The sequence below is a fragment of the Neodiprion pinetum genome, chromosome 4 (genome assembly GCF_021155775.2).
Source record: "Neodiprion pinetum isolate iyNeoPine1 chromosome 4, iyNeoPine1.2, whole genome shotgun sequence".
Classification (NCBI taxonomy): Eukaryota; Metazoa; Arthropoda; class Insecta; order Hymenoptera; family Diprionidae; genus Neodiprion; species Neodiprion pinetum.
The window spans coordinates 36,297,569-36,320,127 of NC_060235.2; the positions used below are offsets into that span (position 1 = coordinate 36,297,569).

Here is a 22,559-nt window from a genome sequence, read left to right on the forward strand (position 1 = left end):
TCAATTTTTAGTGAACTTGATAGAATGGTATCGTATAACGACGATGAATTCACATTTAATGAGTTATGCGTCATGGTTACCCTTAGAAAAGAATTATGTAACTTAGCCTACTTATTTATATTGCAGAAAATATTTAATAAATCAATTTCGAATCGAGTTTCATGTTAAATGATGTCTGTAATAAATAAAAAATAAAAAAACGATGTGAATCAAACATTATATTTATAAGATCTAATGTTGCTTACATCATTGCAAATAGTAGATTTGAAATAAACAACTAAAACAAAATAATGTACATTTTTTGAAACACACATTTGATGCTCTCAACACAGAGGCATTACTTGAGTTTTTTTAATAATATAGATGCTCCTGGTGTTTTTTTAGATTTTAAAGATTTTTGTAGAGGTTTCAGTTTAGTTAATACAATGTTGGCTGTGGTCTCACCACTATTTTCTATCAATGTTATGAGTAGAAAACAGCCTCTGTTGAATTCAATCCATTGTTTCATTACTTCTGGGTTCAATTTGTCAATCAATACCTCTCCGAAGGTAGACTTCTTGTTTTCAATAAGTATTTTATCATTCTGTATCAATTTTTTCAGCATCATGTGAAGCCCAGAAGATTCAATTACCTTCTGTTCCTTTTCATTTTCCATTATTACTGATTCTGGATCTGTTATATAATCTCTAATAGTTTCATGAGCATTTTTGAGCTTCTCTCCATCCCCTGCTTTCAATATTGCCAACGTAACCATTGATATTGAACTATTTGATAGCCATGTCGATACTTCTGTAGTAACAGTTTCTAACAACTTATCAATTACTGCGTCCAATAGCTCTTTTGCTCGTATTTCTGGTGGCTTTTTACTAGTTTCATTGGCATCACCTTTTTTAAGTTGTTCGATTACTTTCGGGTGAAAATAATGTGAATCCCTTCTAGCAACAAGATATAGAATTACGCATCTGCCATATTCATTTGACGCAATTTCTGTCAGATCATTCAGCAATTCTGTCAATATCATTTTCTTCACGAGAACTGTGTCGTCAATGCAGTCAAACAAAGCTAATAACACCATATGACCATGCTCGTTTGTCGCCACATTCTTGACTTGATCTTTCAATGCCTTCATCGCAAGTTTTCTGTCTTTCTTTGTACCATGCCACAAACAAATCATTGCAGACTTAGCACCATCCTTTGTCTGAGATAATTCTGCAATCAAACTTCGGACCATAGTGATCATTTCATCTCTATCATCTTTGGTGCAATTCCTTAAGAATTCAAGCAACACAGAATGTACAAGGGAGGTGTTAATCAGCTTCTTATTTAGTATTTTTATCAAATTTCCTTTGACAGCTGAGAGAGTTGCAGATTTCATATCTCCTGCAAGCTTATAGACATCAGCAAGTGTTTTGATTTGACTGTCCTTGGCTAGTTTGTACATATCACCATAAAATTCTTGTTTAAAATATAATTTATCTGCATCGGTCGCCCAAGATGAATATGCAAGTTCAAGTACTGGTGCAGATACTGAATGGCTTGCTAGCCTAACTATATTGCCACTACACGCCGCAATTATCATAGCTCGAATTTCATCTGTCCCATGCTTCAACAATGTTTTGACACAATTCTTGGCATACTTCGACTGTAACATTAGAACAATACTTTTCTGTAATTCATCAGTAACATTTTTTCTTATCTCAGAAGTGCAGTACTTGAGAAGCCATTGAACAATCCTTGCCATGTCATGCATGAAGACAAGTTTACTAAATTGTCCCTTGAGTAATTCGTATAGCTGCGTTGTGAGCTCTACACGCTCTTCTTTAGAACAATCTGCTCTGCGTAATTTTTCACCAATCTTCTTAGCTTTGACGGTAACATCATACGCATTCGTCAGTCTTTTTTCCCTTCGTTTTTCCCGCAGTTCTTTCTTCTGTTTTTTAAACTCTAACCAATCTGGTTTCTCAGTTGTGTCTGTGCTACCATTTGTAGATTTGTGTTGAACCTGAGTTTGTAGTCTTTTCTTCTTATTATTAATCTTGTCAAACAATTTCTGTGACTTGTCTGCCTTGGCAGGTTTCTTTGCAGCAGTTGGTTTTTGGAATTTACCTTTTTTCTCCAAAGCGTCATTTTTTTGTGAGATGTTCACCTTCTTTAGCTTCGCATCTGAACTTTTTATGATATTCACTTTGGCAGTAGGGTCGACAGCCGTTTTAGCTTTTTTAATTATCGGTTTAAGGCTCACTGCTTCCTTTTCCCGGCGTTTCATGATGACGATTTTTATCTGTAACTTGAAAAGAAAAATTGTACGTAAAATTTATCTAGCGTAACGTATTGTTTCTACCTTTCTGATGCTTCTGCAAGTATTTCAAACATTTCGAACAACGTGCGTGCAAAACATAACCTATTAAAGACGACACCGATTTATGAAAATTGAGTTTAAATTTTTGAAATACTTACTTCTCAGACTGAATTTCGAACAGCGTAAGCAAATCAGTAGTAATTATACTAAAGTCAGTGAATTATCGGATATTTATAAATTAATAAACCGCACCATAGAATCACTAAGCTAAGGTGTAAATTATTGCGCCAATGTACGATCACGTGGCGTGCACTTGGCTTTGCTTGGCTTTCTGAATTCTGGTAATAGGATTCACGAGGTAGCAGTTGCGTTGAGCTGCAGACACATTTCACGGTTAGTTACTTTCTGTCGCAGCGTGGCGCTGCGGCAATAAAATGACGCTAAATACTACCGCAAGGTTTCGCTACCCGTAAAAATGTAGCCTACAGCGATGCGTGGCGCATGCAGAACACTGTTTCCTTGGCAACTTTACGATCAGTCAACAGAGTTGTAAATCATGGCGGTAAGTGGAAATGCGTCGTAGATATTATGCATTTAAATTATTATTTTTCGCATAGAATTCGGCGAAAAGATTGATAAATTTGATATTTTCCTACTAGCTTATTGATTGAAGCTTACTCTGTAAATTCGTCTTTTCAAAAAACCTTCTTCTTCAAAACATAACCGTGTCGACATGCGGCGTTTGGCACGCGTGAACGGTAACCTACAAATTTGCGACGATCAACACAGTCTTCCGTCATTTCAATGTGATTCAATGCTAAATTTTATTGCAATCGTTTACTGCGGCATGTTTTAAAAATTGAAGATCACACTAACTATTCATTTAATAACATTTACCACTGACAATCCGTTGGTTGTTATTTTTTTATACTTAGATTAGACAACATTAAAGGTATCCAAGAACCAAATTCAGTAACAAAAAAAACTTTATTCCAGGCCGTCGCTGCAGCAAAGGTGCAAGAAGTTCGTGAGATCACTAGAATCGAGCGCATTGGCGCTCATTCTCACATTCGAGGTTTGGGACTGGATGACAGTTTAGAGCCGCGCAATGTAAGATTCACAATAATATATTATATTTGCAATGTATCCCAGCCTTGTATCAATAACTCGGAATTCAGCAAATATCATGTACAAATTTCGTTACAACAAATATGAATTACTCGCAGGTTTCTCAAGGTATGGTGGGCCAGCTCATGGCTCGGAGAGCAGCAGGTGTTGTGCTCGAAATGATCAAGGATGGAAAGATCGCAGGACGAGCAATTTTGTTGGCTGGACAACCGGGCACTGGTAAAACTGCAATTGCGATGGGAATGGCCCAAGCTCTTGGTCTAGATACTCCGTTCACGTCAATGGCAGGCTCGGAGATTTATTCCTTAGAAATGGGTAAAACTGAAGCTTTAACTCAGGCGATACGAAAATCAATTGGAGTGAGAATCAAAGAGGAAACGGAAATTATCGAAGGGGAGGTAGTAGAGATTCAAGTTGACAGACCAGCTACCGGTGTTGGCGCTAAAGTAGGAAAGTTGACATTGAAAACAACCGAGATGGAAACCATTTACGATCTGGGCAATAAAATGATTGATAGCCTGATGAAGGAAAAGGTAAGTAAAGTGAAAACAGTTATAAATTATCGACAAAATTTAAATGAAAAATGTTTCCATTAAAGGTACAAGCTGGAGATGTTATAACGATTGATAAAGCCACTGGAAAAATTAACAGACTTGGCCGTTCGTTCACACGAGCTCGGGACTACGATGCGACGGGATCACAAACCCGTTTTGTTCAATGCCCAGAAGGAGAGCTCCAAAAACGAAAGGAAGTGGTACATACGGTTACTTTGCACGAAGTTGACGTTATTAACAGCAGAACTCACGGATTTTTGGCACTGTTTTCCGGAGATACGGGGGAAATAAAGTCTGAAGTACGGGATCAGATAAATGCTAAGGTTGCAGAATGGCGAGAAGAAGGAAAAGCTGAAATCGTACCTGGTGTTCTCTTCATTGATGAAGTACACATGCTGGATATCGAGTGCTTTTCATTCCTCAATAGAGCCCTTGAGAATGAAATGGCACCTGTCGTTATAATGGCCACTAATAGAGGTAGAGTTTTATATTTATTTAAGATTCAGTTTATTCTTACCCAAAGAAAATGTAATCGATAATTCCACTCCACCAGTGATTCCATTAACGGCATTTAATAATCGACAGGAATCACAAGGATTAGAGGTACGACTTACAAAAGCCCTCACGGTATACCGATTGATCTGTTGGATCGAATGATCATCGTGCCCACAAGTCCATATCAAGAAAAAGATCTTAAAGAAATTCTCAAAATTAGATGCGAGGAGGAGGATTGTGAGATGGCGGACGATGCTTTGACAGTATTGACCAGAATAGCCTTAGAGACGTCGCTTAGATACGCTATTCAGTTGATCACCACTGCGTCGCTTGTTAGTCGAAAGCGCAAAAGCACTGAGGTATGCGAATAAAATTATAAGTGTCGTCTTGTCAATTTGTACATACTTGATGTTCGTTGCAGGTCAATATTGATGATGTGAAACGTGTGTATTCCCTATTTCTTGACGAGAATAGATCTTCACAGTTCTTGAAAGAATACCAAGATGAATTCATGTTCAATGAATTGGGTAAGTTTTCTTACCATTAGATGTACCTACTTTTTGAATATGGATTCAGACACGAAATATTTGATTCTGAGTGTAAACAACTACTTATTGTCCTTAGACACACACACACACACACACACACAGAATACTTATTATCAGATTGAGCTTCCACATACCTATGCTTGCAAACTGAAAGAAAATTGAAATATGAAATGAGAACCAATTTGATCATTTCCGTGTTTATATTGTATGTGCCGTTATGAAATGACTTTTTCTACTTGCGCAGAAGAACAAGCTATGGAAGTTGCGTAATAACTGACTGGATTCATCGAGTTTCTTTCTAAAGTTTGATGGAGTTGACAAAGTCGCACGTTCGGAGTTGAACAAAAAAATGTAGATCTACCAACACAGGTATTGTAATTCCAGTACAATTCGCCGTTTCGCCGCGCTGGTTTTGTGTTATTTACCTTTATATGGCGTGCGAAACTTTGCTATCATCACGTACGAGCATACAAGTATATAAATAATTACACGACGGTTTATTATGAAATAATAAAAAATATAAAAAATATAATCTTGCATTTTTAAATAATCGTAGATTATACGTATATATTATTATCATTATTTTAATATAAAGCACTGGTTATAGTGTCTGTACCAACATTGGGCTGTGCAAATATTCGAGATTTTGTTCTACTTTTCTATATTCGTAATCTATTAGGTACGTACATAGTCTTATCAGTTACAAAAATGAAATGGGTTTAGAGTAGCCAATAGATCTTTGAAATGCGCAACAGAATATTATTACCTAATTTGTTCATTGCAAAACTTATGCGGATAAAATTGTTATTGATTTGAAAAAACCAATGTTTGTACAGAAAAATTAGTTTTTGGTGTAAAGCTTCTATTCCTCTATGATTAGACCCAACCTCGAAGTCAATTCAGGCATAATTGCACCAAAAACAAATGAAAAAGAACAATTTTATTATCATATTATTGATCCAACGCTAGTAAAACTTTTCAAGCTTTGGTTTGCAGTACTGAATCGATCGTTTTTCATTTATTCTATTTCCGTTTGGACAATACTTTTTTAGAACTGGGATTACTTAATTTCAAATTAATCTAACGCTTACGCTTATTTTTTTAAATTCCCGTGTCAAAGGTGCGAGAGGTTTCCTCGACTGATTGCGTTAAATCAATGTTTCATCCTATTACCGCAGGCTTGAGCTTGGTAAATGTCAGTTAAATTGCTCCCGTAAACTTCGGTTGTTAGAATACTATTAGTACTCTCGATAAATTCAAAGTTAAATCTTAGATTGCTAAAGTGAAGTAGGATATCCTCCATTCCTCGAGCGTTGTAAACGTGTCTCCGTTTAAAAAGGTGCTTCATGTGTAGGCGCGGAGAATGTTAAAATTTTTAACGACTACTCGATTTTCTTGTCTTGCGTTTTTTTGGCTGAAAAATAAAAAAACAAAAAATATGAACTACTATTAATAAAATATTGACAGCAATATATTCTCGCCAACATCTGCAGTAGCAAAAAATAATATCATGATTAATTAATATCTTGGTCTTATCCTCGATAATTGCAAACATTTCCGCTGGTGTAATCTTGGTCCATGGTACGTTAATACAGAAAAAACGGGCAGAAATTTTGATTATTATATCATTATTTGTTTGTCCAGGTAAGCGCGTATCTATCGTGCATTACATTTCGATTAAACCTTTGTACCTCAAAAGTGTTGGACCGAATCACAGCGATGCCAACCCTCTATTGATTTAAATTTCGACAAATTAGAATAACAAATTCATTCACGACGGTTACAGGCATCAACGCGATCTGCTCAAATTTACATGAAACTTCGAATCGTACCCGCGTGACATCGTTTGTGCTATTGATTTATCCGTAACTAAATTATTGGATCATTTTGAAAAAACCAGGTGTACCGCAATTCTATAATCCCCAATTCCTTTCACAAATATGACTAATGAATCGTCGTTTAACTTACCTGTAATCAACTTTATCGAACCGCTCGGTTTAAAAGCGGATTGAGCCTTTTTATCCTTTGATATGAATCCAAAACCGTATGCCACCTTGTATTCTGGTAATGGGATTACAGTCGAGGATACTGGTACCATTACTGTTAAAAAAAAAAAAAACATCAAAGAATGTTAAAAACACGTTGTTGTATCTTTCTGTGTGCGTTTGCAGCACGTATTTAATTCTAAACGGTCGAAAAAATTGGTTTGCTAAGTTCTGGTGTAAAACCCACTTTTTGCTACTTTCTCAGTTTCTATTAAAATTTGAAACGCGTTTGGAGTAAACTCTACGTTGGTTTAGGAAGGAGTTCAGGAAAAATTCAGTAGAATAAGTATTGAATCTGAAAATCATTATCCACTGTATTGAAACATGGTTATGAAATTTTAAAAATAAGCTTTTCCCGGAGAAATTTCAGAAGGCAAAAAAAAAAGACAAGTTTTCAAAGGACTTGGACAAAGTCTGTCTGTGGGTGAGGGGAAAAGAAAAACAAGGCTTAAAAATTTGTTCACAATTCCTAAATAATTTTTGTAAATATTCGATTTTCAATGTAGAAACTACGGGAAAAGAACTTTGATAATTTCTTCACTTTGAGAAATTTTTTCACATCAATCAGAGTATCGAATCAGGGATATTAATTTCTCAACGGAAAATACGCTTGCACAGGCATTGTATGAGAACATTAAACAAGCCAGTCGGATTTTATGCGAAAGTCCACAGCGAGACCTGCATATAATCGCGTATACTTGAGATTCGATCTTGCTATATTCACAACCCACGCAGTTTGACGTCACCATCCCGTTAGTCTCACTCGTTATTTCTCACTATTTCACCTGTTGAACAGAACTACCAAGAATTTCATCTCCTGAACGTTTTGTACACGTGTGATGCTAATTGCCGACTATTACTCGTGTATTTAAACAGCCGTACGCTCTTAAACGGAGCTATTTGAAGCGATGGTGAAGCTTTGACCGATTAGGAACGCGATATTGTCCTTCGATATTTTAAAGTGTGCGAGACACGACGGTGGATCCAACTTACTTTAAAAAAAAAAGAAAATAAAACAAAAATGCCAATCCAAAATGTTGGACAGGATGCTGCAATGTGTTTGTGACTTATGTAAACGATTAGTCACAACCTCTTCCTAGAAACCGTACAAAATTGAGACGTTGAATAACAGGTGAATATGCTGCAGTGGTTCTGACGAACGAGAGAAGCTTAGTGTTAGATTTTTTCCACAAATCCGTCGGTGAAAGACAAGAAAAATAATCTAAAATTTTTTATCACACGCGCAAATATATTCTTATATTTGTAAAAATTCATTCTCAGTTCGCTTGTATTCCGCATCTCTTGAATGGCGCAACAATTGAGGAGAAAGTATTTTTTCTCCACATCACGTTGCTGCTGCTGTTGCACGCCGTATATTCCACGTGAGATTGACCAAGTAGGCATTTGATTCGAAAGCAGACGTTTCTCGGCCGTAGATTTAGGACGGCCATGAAACTCTTCGTTTTACAATCGTTCGTTCGAACGAACGTGCGATTATTGCACTTTGATATTATTTACTATGCTGATTTTTCAAACTTATACTCGCAAAATCGCGCCACTTAATTACATGTGGTCAATTTTGTCACCTGGTTATCATCATTTTTAATTTTGATATCAATTTGAACAGCTTTTATAGACCTATGATCAGTGTGCGATTATGGTACGTACTTTAAATTTTATTCCATATTCATATCACCTGAAGTTATAAATTCTTTTCTGAATATCTTTTTTCTATCGTTGGAAGAGAATTTTGGTAACTGCACGAATCTTTGTACCGAAAAACAACTAATATACTCTACGATAGAGGTTCCTATTTATCTTTCCTTTTTCTTATTTTTTTTTTTTTTCTTAAATTCTTTGTCCATTTTTGTACGATGATTGAGGAAAATTGAACGGAACATTCTGCGAATTGGTTCAAAACATTATTGCGTAGACGATGTGTAAATGAATTATTACCGGGTTCGAAGATGTTGTCATCGTTCCGTTTATAGAGCGTCGGTTTCGCCATGTTTTGGGCAACAGCACAGAGCAGGACCATCACGAAAATCACTTTCCCCGTCATTTTTATACGCTTTTATGTATACCACGTGCGTTAACAATAGAAAATAAGAACGGAGTTGTCTCGTCTCGAGGTCCGAACCGTCACTAATCTTTATACAACTCCGGCGTGTTTGGTGAAAACATATTTGCTCCGAGTGGGGAAAGTTGAATAATAACATTTGGCGCGGTCGCGGTATGCTGTTCTCAATATTCCGCGATATATTGAGCTAAATGACTCGCAGGCACGGCAACACATCCATACAATTATTCGCATCCCTCGTTTTCTTGAATTTTATCTTCACTTATTGATACCTTAAGAAATGCGGAACATTAATAAAAAAGAAATTGAAAAAAAACATATTTTTACAAAAATTCTTCTCGACTTTATGAATGATAATATTTGACTGAGAATTAGGCTCCACATTAATGACACAATATCTTTTTCTACGTAACAAAAAAATGGGAACAGAATTTTCTCTGCCTCTACTTATCGCCTTTTCAAAACCAACCATAGTCGAACTACGTAACCGCCATAAATTTCAGTTTTCGCAAGTTCTTGATCGCAAAGAATTGTTTTAAACCAGGGTGCGTTGTTTCTCCGCGATTCAGGGTGTTTGGCGAGTTCAATTTTAGTGTGAAAAAAAAATTCAAAAAGTTTTGAATCCTGTTTAGAGAAACCAGAGTTATATCTGGAGCTCATGGGAAATCTACGGTGCGCGGGAAGGGCTTAGCAATATGGGTTCCTATATATCTCTTCCAGACCTCCGCACAGAAGCTTGGTAGATACCTAATATCGACGAAAGAACGCAGCTACGTGCCGACAGGGACCGAGTCTTTGAAATTGGACAGACCGTGAATTGTGACCTGCAGGCAGGCAAAAACATTCCTCCCCTTGTCATTAACCCATGACACTCGCCCCGAAATAAATGTTTTGCTAGTTTTGCTTGCTACACGGTCTTCGATTGTTTCAATTTTTAACTATATAACCGAAACATATATAGGTCTGGATACAAAATGAAAATGAGTTTTGTGGCTGTAACCAACAAATCTATAGTATGTGTTACTGTTCTTTTTGATTATGATGGTTACTTGTTCTATGTTTCCTAACAACTTATACCGCGACAATTTGATGCTGGTGTAACCATGAATTGATAAACAAGGGGCTCATTACTGTAAGAAAAATTAAGTAAACCAAACAGACAGATTTAACGTAACAATAATCAGACAATTTATTATTGACAATTAGTAAATTCATTCGTAGCATGTTTTTTGTACCTGTAACTCCAACGATATTTGAACCGATTACATTGTAACGATTACAAAGGTTTATCATTCCTAGAAGTTTTTGGTGTAAACAAAATAAATAAAAATTTTCTCAATTTCTGCAGTAACCAACTGAGATTTAGATGCATAGTCGACAGATTCGGTGACCCTCAAAACGTCGACAAAGGGCAACCCACACACGCCTCGTGCGTGGGCTTTGAATGCCACGAAGGAGAACGCAAGGTGTTCTCTCGACTCCGGAGGCAGCGGATGGAATCATGCGAATTTTTTTACTCGCCGTTGGTACGTGCATTATGTATATACCTATATTTATATTTATATACCGACGTATTTTTCGGATTATTGAGCTGAATGTGGCGAGGTTGAGAAAGTGCAGGAACTATTCTCGCGGTTTTTGCCTAGTGCATGCGGTGAAAAGAAAAGATAAAGGAAAAACAAAATATGGGAATAGAGTAGTGAGAGAGAGAGAGAGACAGAAGCAACGGTGACCGATACAATTTCCCTTCTCTTTGGCACGCCTGCACACGATTAATGCGACGAGTGATCTCACCGAGTTCGCAGATCGATTGGATCTCGGCCGGAGTTGTATCGGTACAGTTTGGAAAAGGATCGAGAATGTCGCATTTCCATGCTGCATGTACACCAAATATGGGCAATCGAAAGTATTGCATTGATACCGCGACGTTTGTATTACTAGAGAAAAATTAAAACGCGTTTGTGATGAAATTCGCTGATAGAAATCGGTTTAATTGAGTAAATTGAGCCGCGTACATTACTCTTGTTGCTGGAAAAGTAATTTTATTTGATACTTGAAATTAAAAAGAACATACATGTATAGTGATTCAAATGAAATATAAACACTCGTCGATCAATTAGTAGCATGTTTATTTTTTGGTATCTATAATTAATTACCAACACGATCGATCAGCCTTAATGAGTTTTCGTAAAGATAGTTTGAATTTTAATTGCGGATTTTCTTTCTTGTAATTGAACAAGTTTTAGTCAACGGACGTGAATATCGTTTAAAATTATAAGTATACTAAACTCCAGTCGCCAAATGAAAGATACGGCAAGTGTACGAAGAGAGTTTTATACACAGCACGGAAAGAAGTAGGTAATTATAATTGTTCGGGAGGCTCAGCGAGCCGTAGCTGTCTCAGGATTTAACAATAGAAGCGTGGAGCTGGTGCCGTTGAATGCCGAACTTGTGAGGGAATAAACTCGTATAAAGTTCAATTGGGTCATTTGAAAAGCACCAACCACTTGACCCCCACTTCGCTTTAGCGAGTTGATATTTCCTTCAACCCTTTCCGAGTCTCGTTTCCTTTCGTGTCAACCGAAAGAGAACGGTAACTAGCTCAAGTCATTGAAATTTGTCGATAATTTTGTTTTTGATGTTCCAATTTCCACCCGGTGGCAAGACCGTGGAATATTCGACTCGCGGAATCAAAGCGAGGCTGAACAATGCTCGTTGTTCGGCGCTGGCTTGACAAAACTTTGAAACCCACCCTCGTTCGGTTTCAATGCATAATATGTATGTACCTACGTGCCGTGCTCCCTTCTTCCCTCGTTAATTATACGCGGCGTTTCATTTTACCCCACGTATTTTTATATTTCTCAACGCACTCGCGCGTTTTGTCGCCGGTTTATTTCCACCCCCTTACCTCGTTTCCCTGCAACCGCACCCTTGCAGAAATCCTCGCCCATATAAACTCACGCTCGGCGAGAAACTTCTGACGAAAATCCGCATTCGTTTGATATCAACGTGAAATACAATTCCACTGTCTTCTTACCAGCGAGGTGAATTTTAATTGAACTTGTAATACGATTTTCGAAACCCAGTTATTATTACGAGACACTTGACTGGTTGTGTCCTCCTTGAATCGGAGTCTCCGATCTTGGTGTTAGGTACGAGATGAAAACTTTTCAAATCGACCTTGCTTGCTTGGCGGGTATCTGAGACATGTCAACAAAGACTTGGTTGCGAGCTGAGGAATTCGACAGGCTGTGTTAATTGTAAAAACACAGCCAGGCGACCTCGCTGCCAGTCACTCATGCATGAGTACGTGGCCACGCTCGTTATAACTATCTAAAATAAGTTATCGCTGAACCGATTCGCCTAACGCAACAAGCATATTCTCCAATTCATTGCGACTCGGTAATTTCGAAGCTGAAGGCTTCATTCTGACAATGAGATCCAAATTGGCGGAGCATCCCATGTCCCAAAACCCTTGGGCGTAACTTGCTGGTGATTACAGAGCGCATTGTTTCCAGGAGCGGATGGACTGCGAACAACTAGCTGCACCCCAGGCGTCGTCAAGTGCTCGTTCATCGTCGCCGTCTCTCATTCCGCGCGCATATTTCGCCAGGAGGGTGACGTAAAATGCGACGCGAAAGAAATCGGAAGTTGATAAAAATTCGAAAAAATACCTCAAATTCCGTACAATTTATCGCCGAGCTGCATCTCGTCTGCAGGTTTCATTTGCTTCATCCCGAGGCGTTTGCTCCCCGTACACGTGACTGGGATCACCTAAATCTGACAGTGACAACCCCCACCCCCAACCCCGCGCGGAAGCGCTGTCTAGAATCCTCGTAAAACTTTATATTAACTCTCTGCTAGACAGTCGCGTATATTCTCGTAATGCTTCGGGACATAGGCGGTGGTATACCGCTTCGGTTACGCTGTCACGAGTCATTTCTTACAAGGGGAAAGGAAGGGTGAAATCACAGGGAAGGTTATTTATTGGAGTGAAGCGAGGAGGCTTCTGCACGCTGAATCTTTCTTTCACTGCATATTGCTGAATTTTTTTACCATTCTCATAATCAACACCTCGAATTTCCCCCTCTTTTTGCAACTCCCTGGGGAAAAATATTACAAGAAAAGAAACAGCCGAACCGCGTCATACACAGAGATACCGAAGTTTGGAAACTTTTGCAGATATTTTGAAAAAGAGATTTCACCAGGGTTACAATTTTGAATTATGCTTAGGGTCAATAATTTCCCGCTCGCTTTCCTACCTTCAAAACGACAGTTCTAGGGTCCGGGCAATGAATCGTATATGTCGAGAGGCTGTCTCTATATGCGAGTATTATGGGATCAGCCCGAAATTCCAAACGCTGTACGAAAAGGAGGGAGCTGGAGGACCACGGAAAGATAAGTGGAAGATAGGCTTTGCCTGATAATTCTTGAGCTTTATCGTTCCGGTGTAGGAACGCAGTTTTATCCATTCGATCGGACCTGGGTATTGTCCCCGTTCTTTCGTTTCGCAAGAACATCCAGAGGATAGGTGACCATAAAATTTTTCAACCTGGAAAGTCGATAACTGTAAATTTCACCGGATTGATCGCGGGTTGGCGATAAAGTCGATCGTCACTTACGCGCCTATACTCGTACACTTATATACAACGAAGGGGACAAAGCTCGGCCCAGAACGGACCGAGGAAAAGATTCCGATTCCAGAAAAATTTTGCCGGGTCCTTGAGGGTGGAGATAACAGGGAAACAAGCACTTCTTGTATACGGCAAGCCGGTGATCAACTGACAAACCACTCGAATTTACACATTCGAAACACTCTCGCACCCGAAACTAGTTGCCCGTATACGAGTTACTATGGAGTGACCATTGCAAATGGAAAAACAGAAGAGACTCGGCTTTTGTCAAAAATAAGACCAAGATATTTGGAAAAATTCGTTGATTCGAAATTATACGATCCGTTGATTCCGTACAAAAGATGGTATGCTTCAGGAAAACCTGAGTTTTAATTCTTATCACCAAATCGGTCTATCGGTTTGAGAGACTCTTGGTAATTATTCCAAAAAATATATACACGACTAGGTAGACAAGGCTGATTTTGATTCGCATACCGGACATCTTTCGACCGAACCTTCTAGAAAAAGGTTGTCGTCTTGGCTAAATGTCGCTAAAACGTCGGTAAGGGAATCTGTAACCAGAACCGGCCTCGTCGTCTACCAACTTACACGTATAATGCAATATTTTCTCCGTCCAGCAAGGTTAAAAGTTACCTCGTTAGCTGGCTCCCCCCGAATAATTTCCAACAATCTATAATCCGGCAGCTGGCCCTCGGTATCAACGCGCGTTATCTCGATCGGCAAGGTGGGGAATGGCTGCACCATCTCAACACGTGATTCACAGGCATGTGGGGGAAGGCAAAGGAGCGGTAATTACGGGGTATCTTACTGCAGCTAGGTTGATAACGGGTACCCGGAAAGTCAAAGGGGTAGACAATGCCGACGAAATGGGGTAACGCAGTCCTCCCTCAGCCACGGTCGCATACACAAGAGTTTCACCGCCTCAGGGACGGACGTGCGCTCGCAATTAACGGTCGGGAAAAGTGTGCAGTAAGACCGGCGCTGCTGGCGTGGAAATAAGAGGGGTGCAATGTCTGCCGTTGCCGGCGCGTTGCGGGAGTCCTTGGGATCGGTTATTTGTCAGGGACACCGAGCGGAGGGTGAACCGCAGGATTCTCTCGTATTCCGGAAGAGCGGCTTAGTCATCGGCGAGTCCATTGTGCGAGAGTAAGTGCATCGCGATGTATCGCGCATCGTTGAGTGCTTCATCGCTAATCCGGGCCTCCTTGGATTGCGAACGTTGAAAGTTTTTTTTTTTTTCTTGGATTTTTCTTTTTTCAGGGATTCTAATCGGACGAGTGGCTCACGGATTTCGGGGAGAAAATTTCGAGCCATTGAAATTCGTTTGCTTTTTACATCGTGAATCAGCAAACTCGACTTATTCTATACAGAGTAGAACGATGCGAGATAGAAACACAGTTATTCTCTTCTCTTAATTTGACGGAACGGTAGATCTGAGCATTGTATTAACTGGTGATGCTGAAATTACCGAAGCTACTATATCGTAGAGACATTTTTTTGCTCGATTCGGGAAATCGAGATCAGATAGTGAGAGATCTTATCTTATAAATGACAAGTAACAGCTTACAGGAAACTGCATTGAATTTATCTCACAGTGTACTCAGAGAAATTTTTAGTTCCGTTTACCGCTCAGTTCTTTACTATTTCAATTTTTTACCACAATAGAAAAATATAGTTATTGGTACAAAGTGAAAATTAGTTTTGTAGCTGTTCCAGAATGTCTAGTATCTGTTACTATTCTTTCTCATTATGATCACTCTTACTATATTTTCTTGTAACTGTTGCAAAAATTTAATGCTTGTGCAATAATAAATTAATATTAAAGCCTCGTTTAACTAAAAAAGTAGAGCAAACCGAACAATCTGATTTTGCGTTGCAATTGCCAAAAAAGGATCGACGATAGCGCAAAATGGTTACGTGTACCTCATTTTTCCTAATTCCAACGATATTCAAACAGTTTCTTTAACGATACCTGTCGTACTGAATTTTTCTAGTTACTGTAAGAAATGAAATTTTTCTCAGTGTGGATGTTGCGACCATTCGAAAATTTGACCTGCACTTGCGGGCCAATTTCGAACCTCAATTTCCTAAGAATCCCTGAAAGAGCTGGGATGACCAAGAGCGCCGAAAGTGGCTGCACGTAACATCCGTGATCGTTGTTCCATGCGCAAAACGCAGAACCCATGACGAAAAGGAAGGGGATGGGCGTGTTTGTCCGTAGAAAAGTTTCAAGTGTGACTACTCCTTCAGTTTCCTTCGGTACGCAGGCCGAGGGTTGAAACTGGCGAAGGCTGATGGGAGACCAGGGCTTGCAGAGAGTTGCAGGGAGTTGGGCGGTAATACGCAAAAGGGAGGCGTCAAGTGTTAACACAGCCAGGAGTGCCCCGGCGGATGCTTGACGGCTGGTTCCCCCGGCTTTCTGCATACCTCCACATCCTCACTACCCCGGATCGCAGGTGCCTCTGTGCAGAGCCGCTGGCACCAACACAAATCGGCGCGTCTATATAGCGCTTCCACACGTTCCTCTCGGTTTAATTCTTTGAAGCTCTTCAGGGCGTGTGGCGATGAGCGAGCACCCCCGGATGTGCGGGATAAACTGCTTTCTTTAATCGTCGTCCGCTGCATCTGCTTATAACGCACTTAAGTGCACAGAGTCGAGCTGGCTGCAGGAAGTATAAAAGCTAGGAGGTGAAAGCTGTAGGTGTACCTACGCTGGAAAGTGATTAAACAAATTTCATTCCATTCGGTTCGTATTCCTTCGAACTTACAGGGTAGGTATGAAATTCGTCAGGTAAGCACTGCCGGATAAAATGCTTCGATAGATCCATTTGAAATGAAAAATGGAAAATCATCGTACATCATACATCATACATCATACATAGTATTAAAGTTTGAAACCAAATTTTGGATGTTCGGATGTTCGGATGTTCATGCAGTGACGTCGCCCAAAATTTTTTTTTGACGTCATCGATCTATATAGACGAAAATCAGCTAGTCGAATTCCTCAGTCCGGAAACAACCGCGCAGTAGAGAGGACGTATGAGAATCGCACTCCGCGGATTTCGAGTACCAGGTTCTCCAGCTCCTGGATCCTGCGCTCCAGGACCGCTACCTGGTGAAACACGACTTCCAGGACAAGCGCTCCGCAGTTCCTGCGCTCCAGGTCCGCTACCTGGTAACTTTTGACCTTCAGGACTAATTTTCCGTAGTTCTGGCTATCCAGGTCCTTGACCTGGTGAATTTTGATTTTTACCGAGTAATTTTCTGTAATTCCTGCGCTCCAGGTCCGTTACTTGGTACAACTCGACTTCCAGGAGAAACGGACTAACATTTATTAGCCATTGAACAATCCTCAAACAGCGAGGGCGTGAGGTATCTGGTAAATCTCGTATCATCTAGTAAAACACTGACCATGAGTAAGCGAGCGCAGCGAGCGCACGAAACCAAAAACCAGCTGCACTAGGCATCTGACCTCGAGCGAGCTTTAGCAAGCGTGGTTTTAAAGCTATTAGTATTTAAAATGTTTTATAAAATGCAAAATGGTTTACATAATGAGATCGTTTTTATATCTAATCTTCAATACAACATACGTCGATTATCTTTTTGTTTCCCTCTCTTTCACTTTATGTATGCAGTATTCGCTTTGAGGATCAACTGCTTCTCGAACGTGTCATCATTCATGCTTCTTCTGGGTCGCATGATCATAGAACCGTAGTAAAACGATCGTTCGACTGGCGCAGATGACGGCAAAGGTGCACTGTGCTTGACACTGCTGGGTAAAATGGTTCAATAGATCCATTTAAAATGAAAAATGGAAAATGCTTTTCAAAAACGTAAATTTAAACGGGTGAATGTAAATGGTTACTTTGAGAACATTTAAAATGTCAAGTCCATGATATCATTTACATTACAAATGCTTATTTTAAATGAAACCATTTTAAATATTAGCCAACATCGCAGGCAAGGTGCACGCAGCTCGAAATACGACTAGAGACAGAGAGATTCATGCTCGTGAAAATCGGGCCAATCGATCCCAAAGGTAAAAGACAAGGACTGCGTTTCATGCGTGCTTGTTTTACACCGAACGCGACGCAACGCATTTGTAGGGGTGTCGAAAGCTTTTTGAAGAGATAACGGCGCGAGCGGATAAATTGGAAAGCGGGAAAATTTGCCGTGTCGAAATGCTTGACCTCCCGCAAAATCAGCAATATGTATTCCGCGGGGCTCGATCCTTGTTCTCCGAGTTCTCATCCGCCTGCAGAGGACAGCCCCCGCCTTTCATGATTTGTTTCATCCCCGCCCGGCCTCGATGGGGCATGAATAGATATTTCCGTTTATATACACACACGCAGACGGGGTGTAAATGCTCAACTTTGTTTATATGCATGTGCGCATTGTGCGAAGGTATAATGTTTGTGTGTACAAAGTCGAGGCGCGAGCATATATTCCCAAGTCGCCTCTCCGCCATTCAATAAATCGAGATTTCCGTAGAAAGCTCGGCTTGATAGTGTGAATTGAAATGTCTGCAGTGCGCGTATAACGAAGCCTGTAGAATCGTATATTTGTATGTACATCCGTATACCCGTTGTGGGTGTATAAACTTATGCAATGAATACCTACATGCATAGATGTTAGGTATGTACATCCGCGCAAATGTTTATGAACCGTAAAGCCAATGACGCTTAAAGATTTATCCGGCGTACAGTCGGGGGAAAAAATAAACGCAAGAAGAAGAAGAATAAGAGAAACAAGCGACTAAAATCGATGAAGATATAACAGAAACTTGTAAAGTCAAACTTTAGCAGATTATCGCAAACGCTCTCTCTCTCTCACAAAATTACGTCGACGTGAAACAAGTGATTTTTATGAGTTTTTGTGATTTTTGAAAAAATCGTAAGGGTGAGGTTGGTTTTTTTTGTTACGTTTTTTTGGTCGCTGTAACCTTTTTGCCCTTGAATAGATTTTCAGGAGACTTTTTCGCCTAATTTGGACCTCAGGAACTCAAAAAATAATGTGAAAACATCGCAGGATTAATCACGAAGAAAATGCGAGAAGATTTCTCGGTTTTCCGGCTGTATCTTTTTGAATGAGCTTGGAATTAACATTCCATCGCGTTGACTTCACGTAGGACATAATTAATTACATCGTAACGATAATTTATTTAATTACAATAAATGAAAATTATTATTCGTGTATCACAATTCGGGTATTTTTCTGAGTGTCTATCGAAGAAATCCGTCGCATTTAAATTCGGAGAAAAGTGAGAAACTGCCAATTCTATAAATTAAAGAAAGTTCACCTCCTGCGGAGAAATATATAATAAAAGCAGTTCTAGCGTTATAAAAAGCGTACGGCTAATCTTTTCTGTAGAATTGTATACATCCGATACATTCATAAATCAAAGAATTTATCGCTGCCGATTCCGTAATATATTTTCAGACATTTCAGGGAGCTTTCTTTGAGAAATTTGAAATCTTTTTTCCCCTGAACACACGGCGGGTATGATATACAAATATAGATCAAGTATTTTTGCGAATACTTTGCGAAGAGCGAGCAGGAAAATATCGCGCAAATCCGAATTTGCAGCTTCCGCGAAAAGATCCGCACCTGCCGGACTTAGGCTTTCGTACACCGGGTACATTCGCAATTTTGCACGTCCGTCAGAAACGCCGGGAATTTCGACGTCTTCGCTAAAACTCGGCGACGACTCGGATTCGCAAATTGCTGCACGTGTGCACGTGGAACTTTTCGCCCGCACACGCACCCTCAAAGCCGAGGTTTCACGGGGCGGCGAAAGCCGGGGCTCAGTGTTTGCATGCGGTTTCTGTTATTTGTTCGAACTATCCAATCGCCCCGGGCGTCCCGCGTTCTCCCCTAATTTATTTCCACCCCTTGTATGCGTGCCTACGACTTGCGGAGCTTTCGCTCGCCGCTCAAGTTCACCCGTGGATTTTGATTGGTCTAATTTTTAACAAAAACTGCGTCGAGGGTTGCGATTCAGGGGGGTAAACGTATGCACGAGTAGAACAAGACGGGCGAATTTTGGTAATTTATATCTCGACAACAAGTTATTCAATTTGATTGGGGTTTTTTGTATTTGAAAGTATGTAAATCGGTTTCATTTATTTCTTTTTTTACTATTAGATCAATTAATAGAAAGATTTTTTATGCACAATAACGTCAATCGTTTTGCTCGTTGATATGTTTTACGACACCAACGATATATCGAAAACGGATGAACCGATTCATTTAGAATTTGGAGAAAGTATTCTTGGCTAGTTTATCTTTTTTCCCACGTACGAGATTCCCCCCCCCCCCCCCCCCCGCAAAATGGCGATCATTTAACATTGAAATTCGATTTTTCGTAAAAAATTTCAGTGTTCTTTAATTTAATCATCAAACAAAAATATGATACTTAAAAAAATAGAATCATGGTAAGTAGATACTATACTATCCAAGAATATTATCTCCAACCTCAAAGTAAGTTGACCGATTGTTGGCCGATTTTCAGGTAACGTTGGATATAATTTGCCAAAATGTACCCATTTTCTTGGCCGTCCACTCGTATGTAAAATCCCTTAAGCTTCATCCGCGTTTGCGTTTCCTCAATTTTTCCAAGTCGTAATTTTCGCAATCTAATCATCGCCACGCGAAACTCGAGAAAGGTTCTAAACGTCTCCATCATGGCAGACCAAGGTGAGCAACGCGGACGAACAATACCTGCTGGAATTAATAAGCGGCAATCAAGTCGAGGGAGAACAATTCGTCGAAATGGCAGGCTCATCCCCTTCTTACTACAGAATCATCCCTCTTCAACTTAGAATCCCCCTTCCTTCCTCTCTCTGAGGGGCTGTGCCCTAGTTCCAAATTCTTGCAGGGTTCAAGGGCGCGGTTTTCGCCATCAACACTCCAACTTACTATCGTGGCAAAGTCTTCTTTTGCCGAACAATGTAGGTACACGCGATTTCAGCCTTTTTCAATCAGTCCTTTGCACAGTCACGCGACCATTCAAGGTATCGAGGTTGTATTCTCATCCGATACGTGCCGATAAAGTTGTTGCGTTCCCATATTTTTTTTTTCAATTCTATCCACAGACTTGCTCCGCTTTCAGATTCGTTCGACCGTTTTCCGGATATTGAAACGGGCCTTCATCCTGATTGTCATTACATATATTCTCGGTCCAGTTGATCGGTATCTCCCTCTAGGTTGCGGCTTTCGACGTCCCACTCTGACCCTTCGATTTTGCCCAGCTGCTTCTTTTCCGTATAAATAAAACATTGCGAAAAAAAAGTTTTATCTTTTGACTTTTTCTCCTTCTTTCTTACCTTTGTTTATCCTTCGGGGGATTCTACCGTTCTTCTTATAAACCGGAAATCCACCACGGAATCCTGAGCTTCTGAGAAATCTGCCTAAGAAGTAAGAGCGCTACGTCTCGCGGCATTAGAAAGGCACCGTTTCGACAAGGGATGAATATTTTAGTCTCCTCCAAGTTCTCGCGGTGGAGGTTAACTCGTCTTCGGGACAAAGTCAGGTTTCGATATCCGCTCGACGTCAATCTCTTGCATTATTACAGATCGGAGACGCAAAAAAATTCCACCCCTTTTTTTTATACCTCCCGGTTTGTCATGCTTCTCAAAATGCCATGTACATACAATACGGTTATCCGTTTCTCCTTTTTTTTCCATTGAAAACGGTGGCTCTCAAATTTTCTTTCGCGTTATATAGGATCTTGTTTTAACCACACATTCAACTAGACTGTCTTTGGCCACAACCCTTCCACCTTTGTGACATCATTTTTTATTATATTTTTTTCATCATTTCGTCCACGATACTTTCCCGACAATGGCACTTGACCGTGCCCCTCTCCAATGAGAGCACCTTCCTCGATGGGATGGAAGGCTGCAGAGCAGGGGGGCAGCTATATTGTACGAATCGCATCGTTCTTCCCTTCTTTCGACGAAAGGACTCTTTGAGCTCCTCCCGGAGTAGGAAAACTTATTTCTCCCGTAGCTTTTCCACCGCGTCTGCCTTCCTGCAACTCGCGGCTTTCCATTTCCGCCTCACCCCCGACCTTTGCCTCAGCTTCTTATATCTCTTTGGCTTCCGTTCTGTTTATTCGCATCTTGTTATTTCGCTTGGCTAACTTTGTTATACAATTAATTTAATGAATAATTCTCAACGCGAGCGGCACACGCTGCCATATCGGTGAACCCTCGTTCAAACTTTCGGGCGAATATATCGTCGAGATTAATTTACGAGAAGGTGGAAAATCGGGCCTGTTGAGTATACGGAAAACCGGGAAGAATCGGAATGTTCTCCAGGCCGTGGAATTTCCAAGATCGAGGCAGGCAAGCCGCTAACAATTCCGAAAACGATTCGCGAGGTTTCGTTGCATTTGCATGATGCCAAAAGTCCCGACCAACGAACGAGTCGGGCGTATTTTAACCCCCTTCACCCCCCCCTCCCCAAGCCGAACACCTCGTCGACCTTATTCATGCGACCTCTGACATTCTTCACCGGTTGAATTCTCGTACGATACGCGAAGGCGAATGATTCTCACGTTTTTACTTGTCGTTCCTTAAGTAATTCGATTCCAATACCCCCGCGACAAGAGGGGCTCGTCTTTCACGGTGCCTACATTTTTTTGTTGCCGTCTCATGACATAACATTTGAGAGTAAGAAAGTTTCACAGTTTTATTCATAACGCTGTCAGTCAAAATCTTAGAACATCGTTTTTCTCACACTAGTTAGATTTTAAACGGGGAAAAATACGAGG

At 40.2% G+C, this 22,559-nt stretch overlaps 3 protein-coding genes across 3 annotated transcripts; 1 reads left to right on the plus strand and 2 right to left on the minus strand.

Annotated features, from left to right (window-relative positions):
• Positions 1 to 205: 205 nt before the first annotated feature.
• peng (Pumilio and CPL domain-containing protein penguin) lies at positions 206 to 2,691 on the minus strand. Its single transcript, XM_046623349.2, has 2 exons — positions 2,458 to 2,691; positions 206 to 2,287 (listed from the first exon to the last, which is right to left on the minus strand). The coding sequence occupies exon 2, from the start codon at positions 2,264 to 2,266 to the stop codon at positions 338 to 340; it is 1,929 nt and encodes a 642-aa protein (XP_046479305.1). The 5' UTR covers positions 2,267 to 2,287; positions 2,458 to 2,691; the 3' UTR covers positions 206 to 337.
• Positions 2,692 to 2,709: 18 nt separating this feature from the next.
• On the plus strand, positions 2,710 to 5,556 carry rept (RuvB-like helicase 2 rept). Its single transcript, XM_046623350.2, has 7 exons — positions 2,710 to 2,861; positions 3,296 to 3,409; positions 3,526 to 3,960; positions 4,026 to 4,458; positions 4,567 to 4,835; positions 4,898 to 5,003; positions 5,269 to 5,556. Exons 1-7 carry the CDS (start codon positions 2,856 to 2,858, stop codon positions 5,292 to 5,294), a joined length of 1,389 nt encoding a protein of 462 aa, XP_046479306.1. The 5' UTR covers positions 2,710 to 2,855; the 3' UTR covers positions 5,295 to 5,556.
• LOC124217556 (uncharacterized) lies at positions 5,503 to 9,252 on the minus strand. Its single transcript, XM_046623356.1, has 3 exons — positions 9,026 to 9,252; positions 6,993 to 7,124; positions 5,503 to 6,438 (listed from the first exon to the last, which is right to left on the minus strand). The coding sequence occupies exons 1-3, from the start codon at positions 9,129 to 9,131 to the stop codon at positions 6,407 to 6,409; spliced, it is 270 nt and encodes an 89-aa protein (XP_046479312.1). The 5' UTR covers positions 9,132 to 9,252; the 3' UTR covers positions 5,503 to 6,406.
• Between the last annotated feature and the right edge of the window lie 13,307 nt (positions 9,253 to 22,559).

Bases quoted from the DNA above. Each gene is read 5' to 3' on its own strand.
- peng (XM_046623349.2), bottom strand. From the start codon at position 2,266: ATGAAACGCCGGGAAAAGGAAGCAGTGAGCCTTAAACCGATAATTAAA.
- rept (XM_046623350.2), top strand. The intron at 4,836-4,897 runs GTATGCGAATAA...TGTTCGTTGCAG, and splicing joins GAAAGCGCAAAAGCACTGAG to GTCAATATTGATGATGTGAA. The intron at 5,004-5,268 runs GTAAGTTTTCTT...CTACTTGCGCAG, and splicing joins ATTCATGTTCAATGAATTGG to AAGAACAAGCTATGGAAGTT.
- LOC124217556 (XM_046623356.1), bottom strand. From the start codon at position 9,131: ATGACGGGGAAAGTGATTTTCGTGATGGTCCTGCTCTGTGCTGTTGCC. The intron at 7,125-9,025 runs GTAATAATTCAT...TTTTTTTAACAG, and splicing joins TGACAACATCTTCGAACCCG to TAATGGTACCAGTATCCTCG. The intron at 6,439-6,992 runs GTAAGTTAAACG...TTTATTTTTCAG, and splicing joins TTCGATAAAGTTGATTACAG to CCAAAAAAACGCAAGACAAG.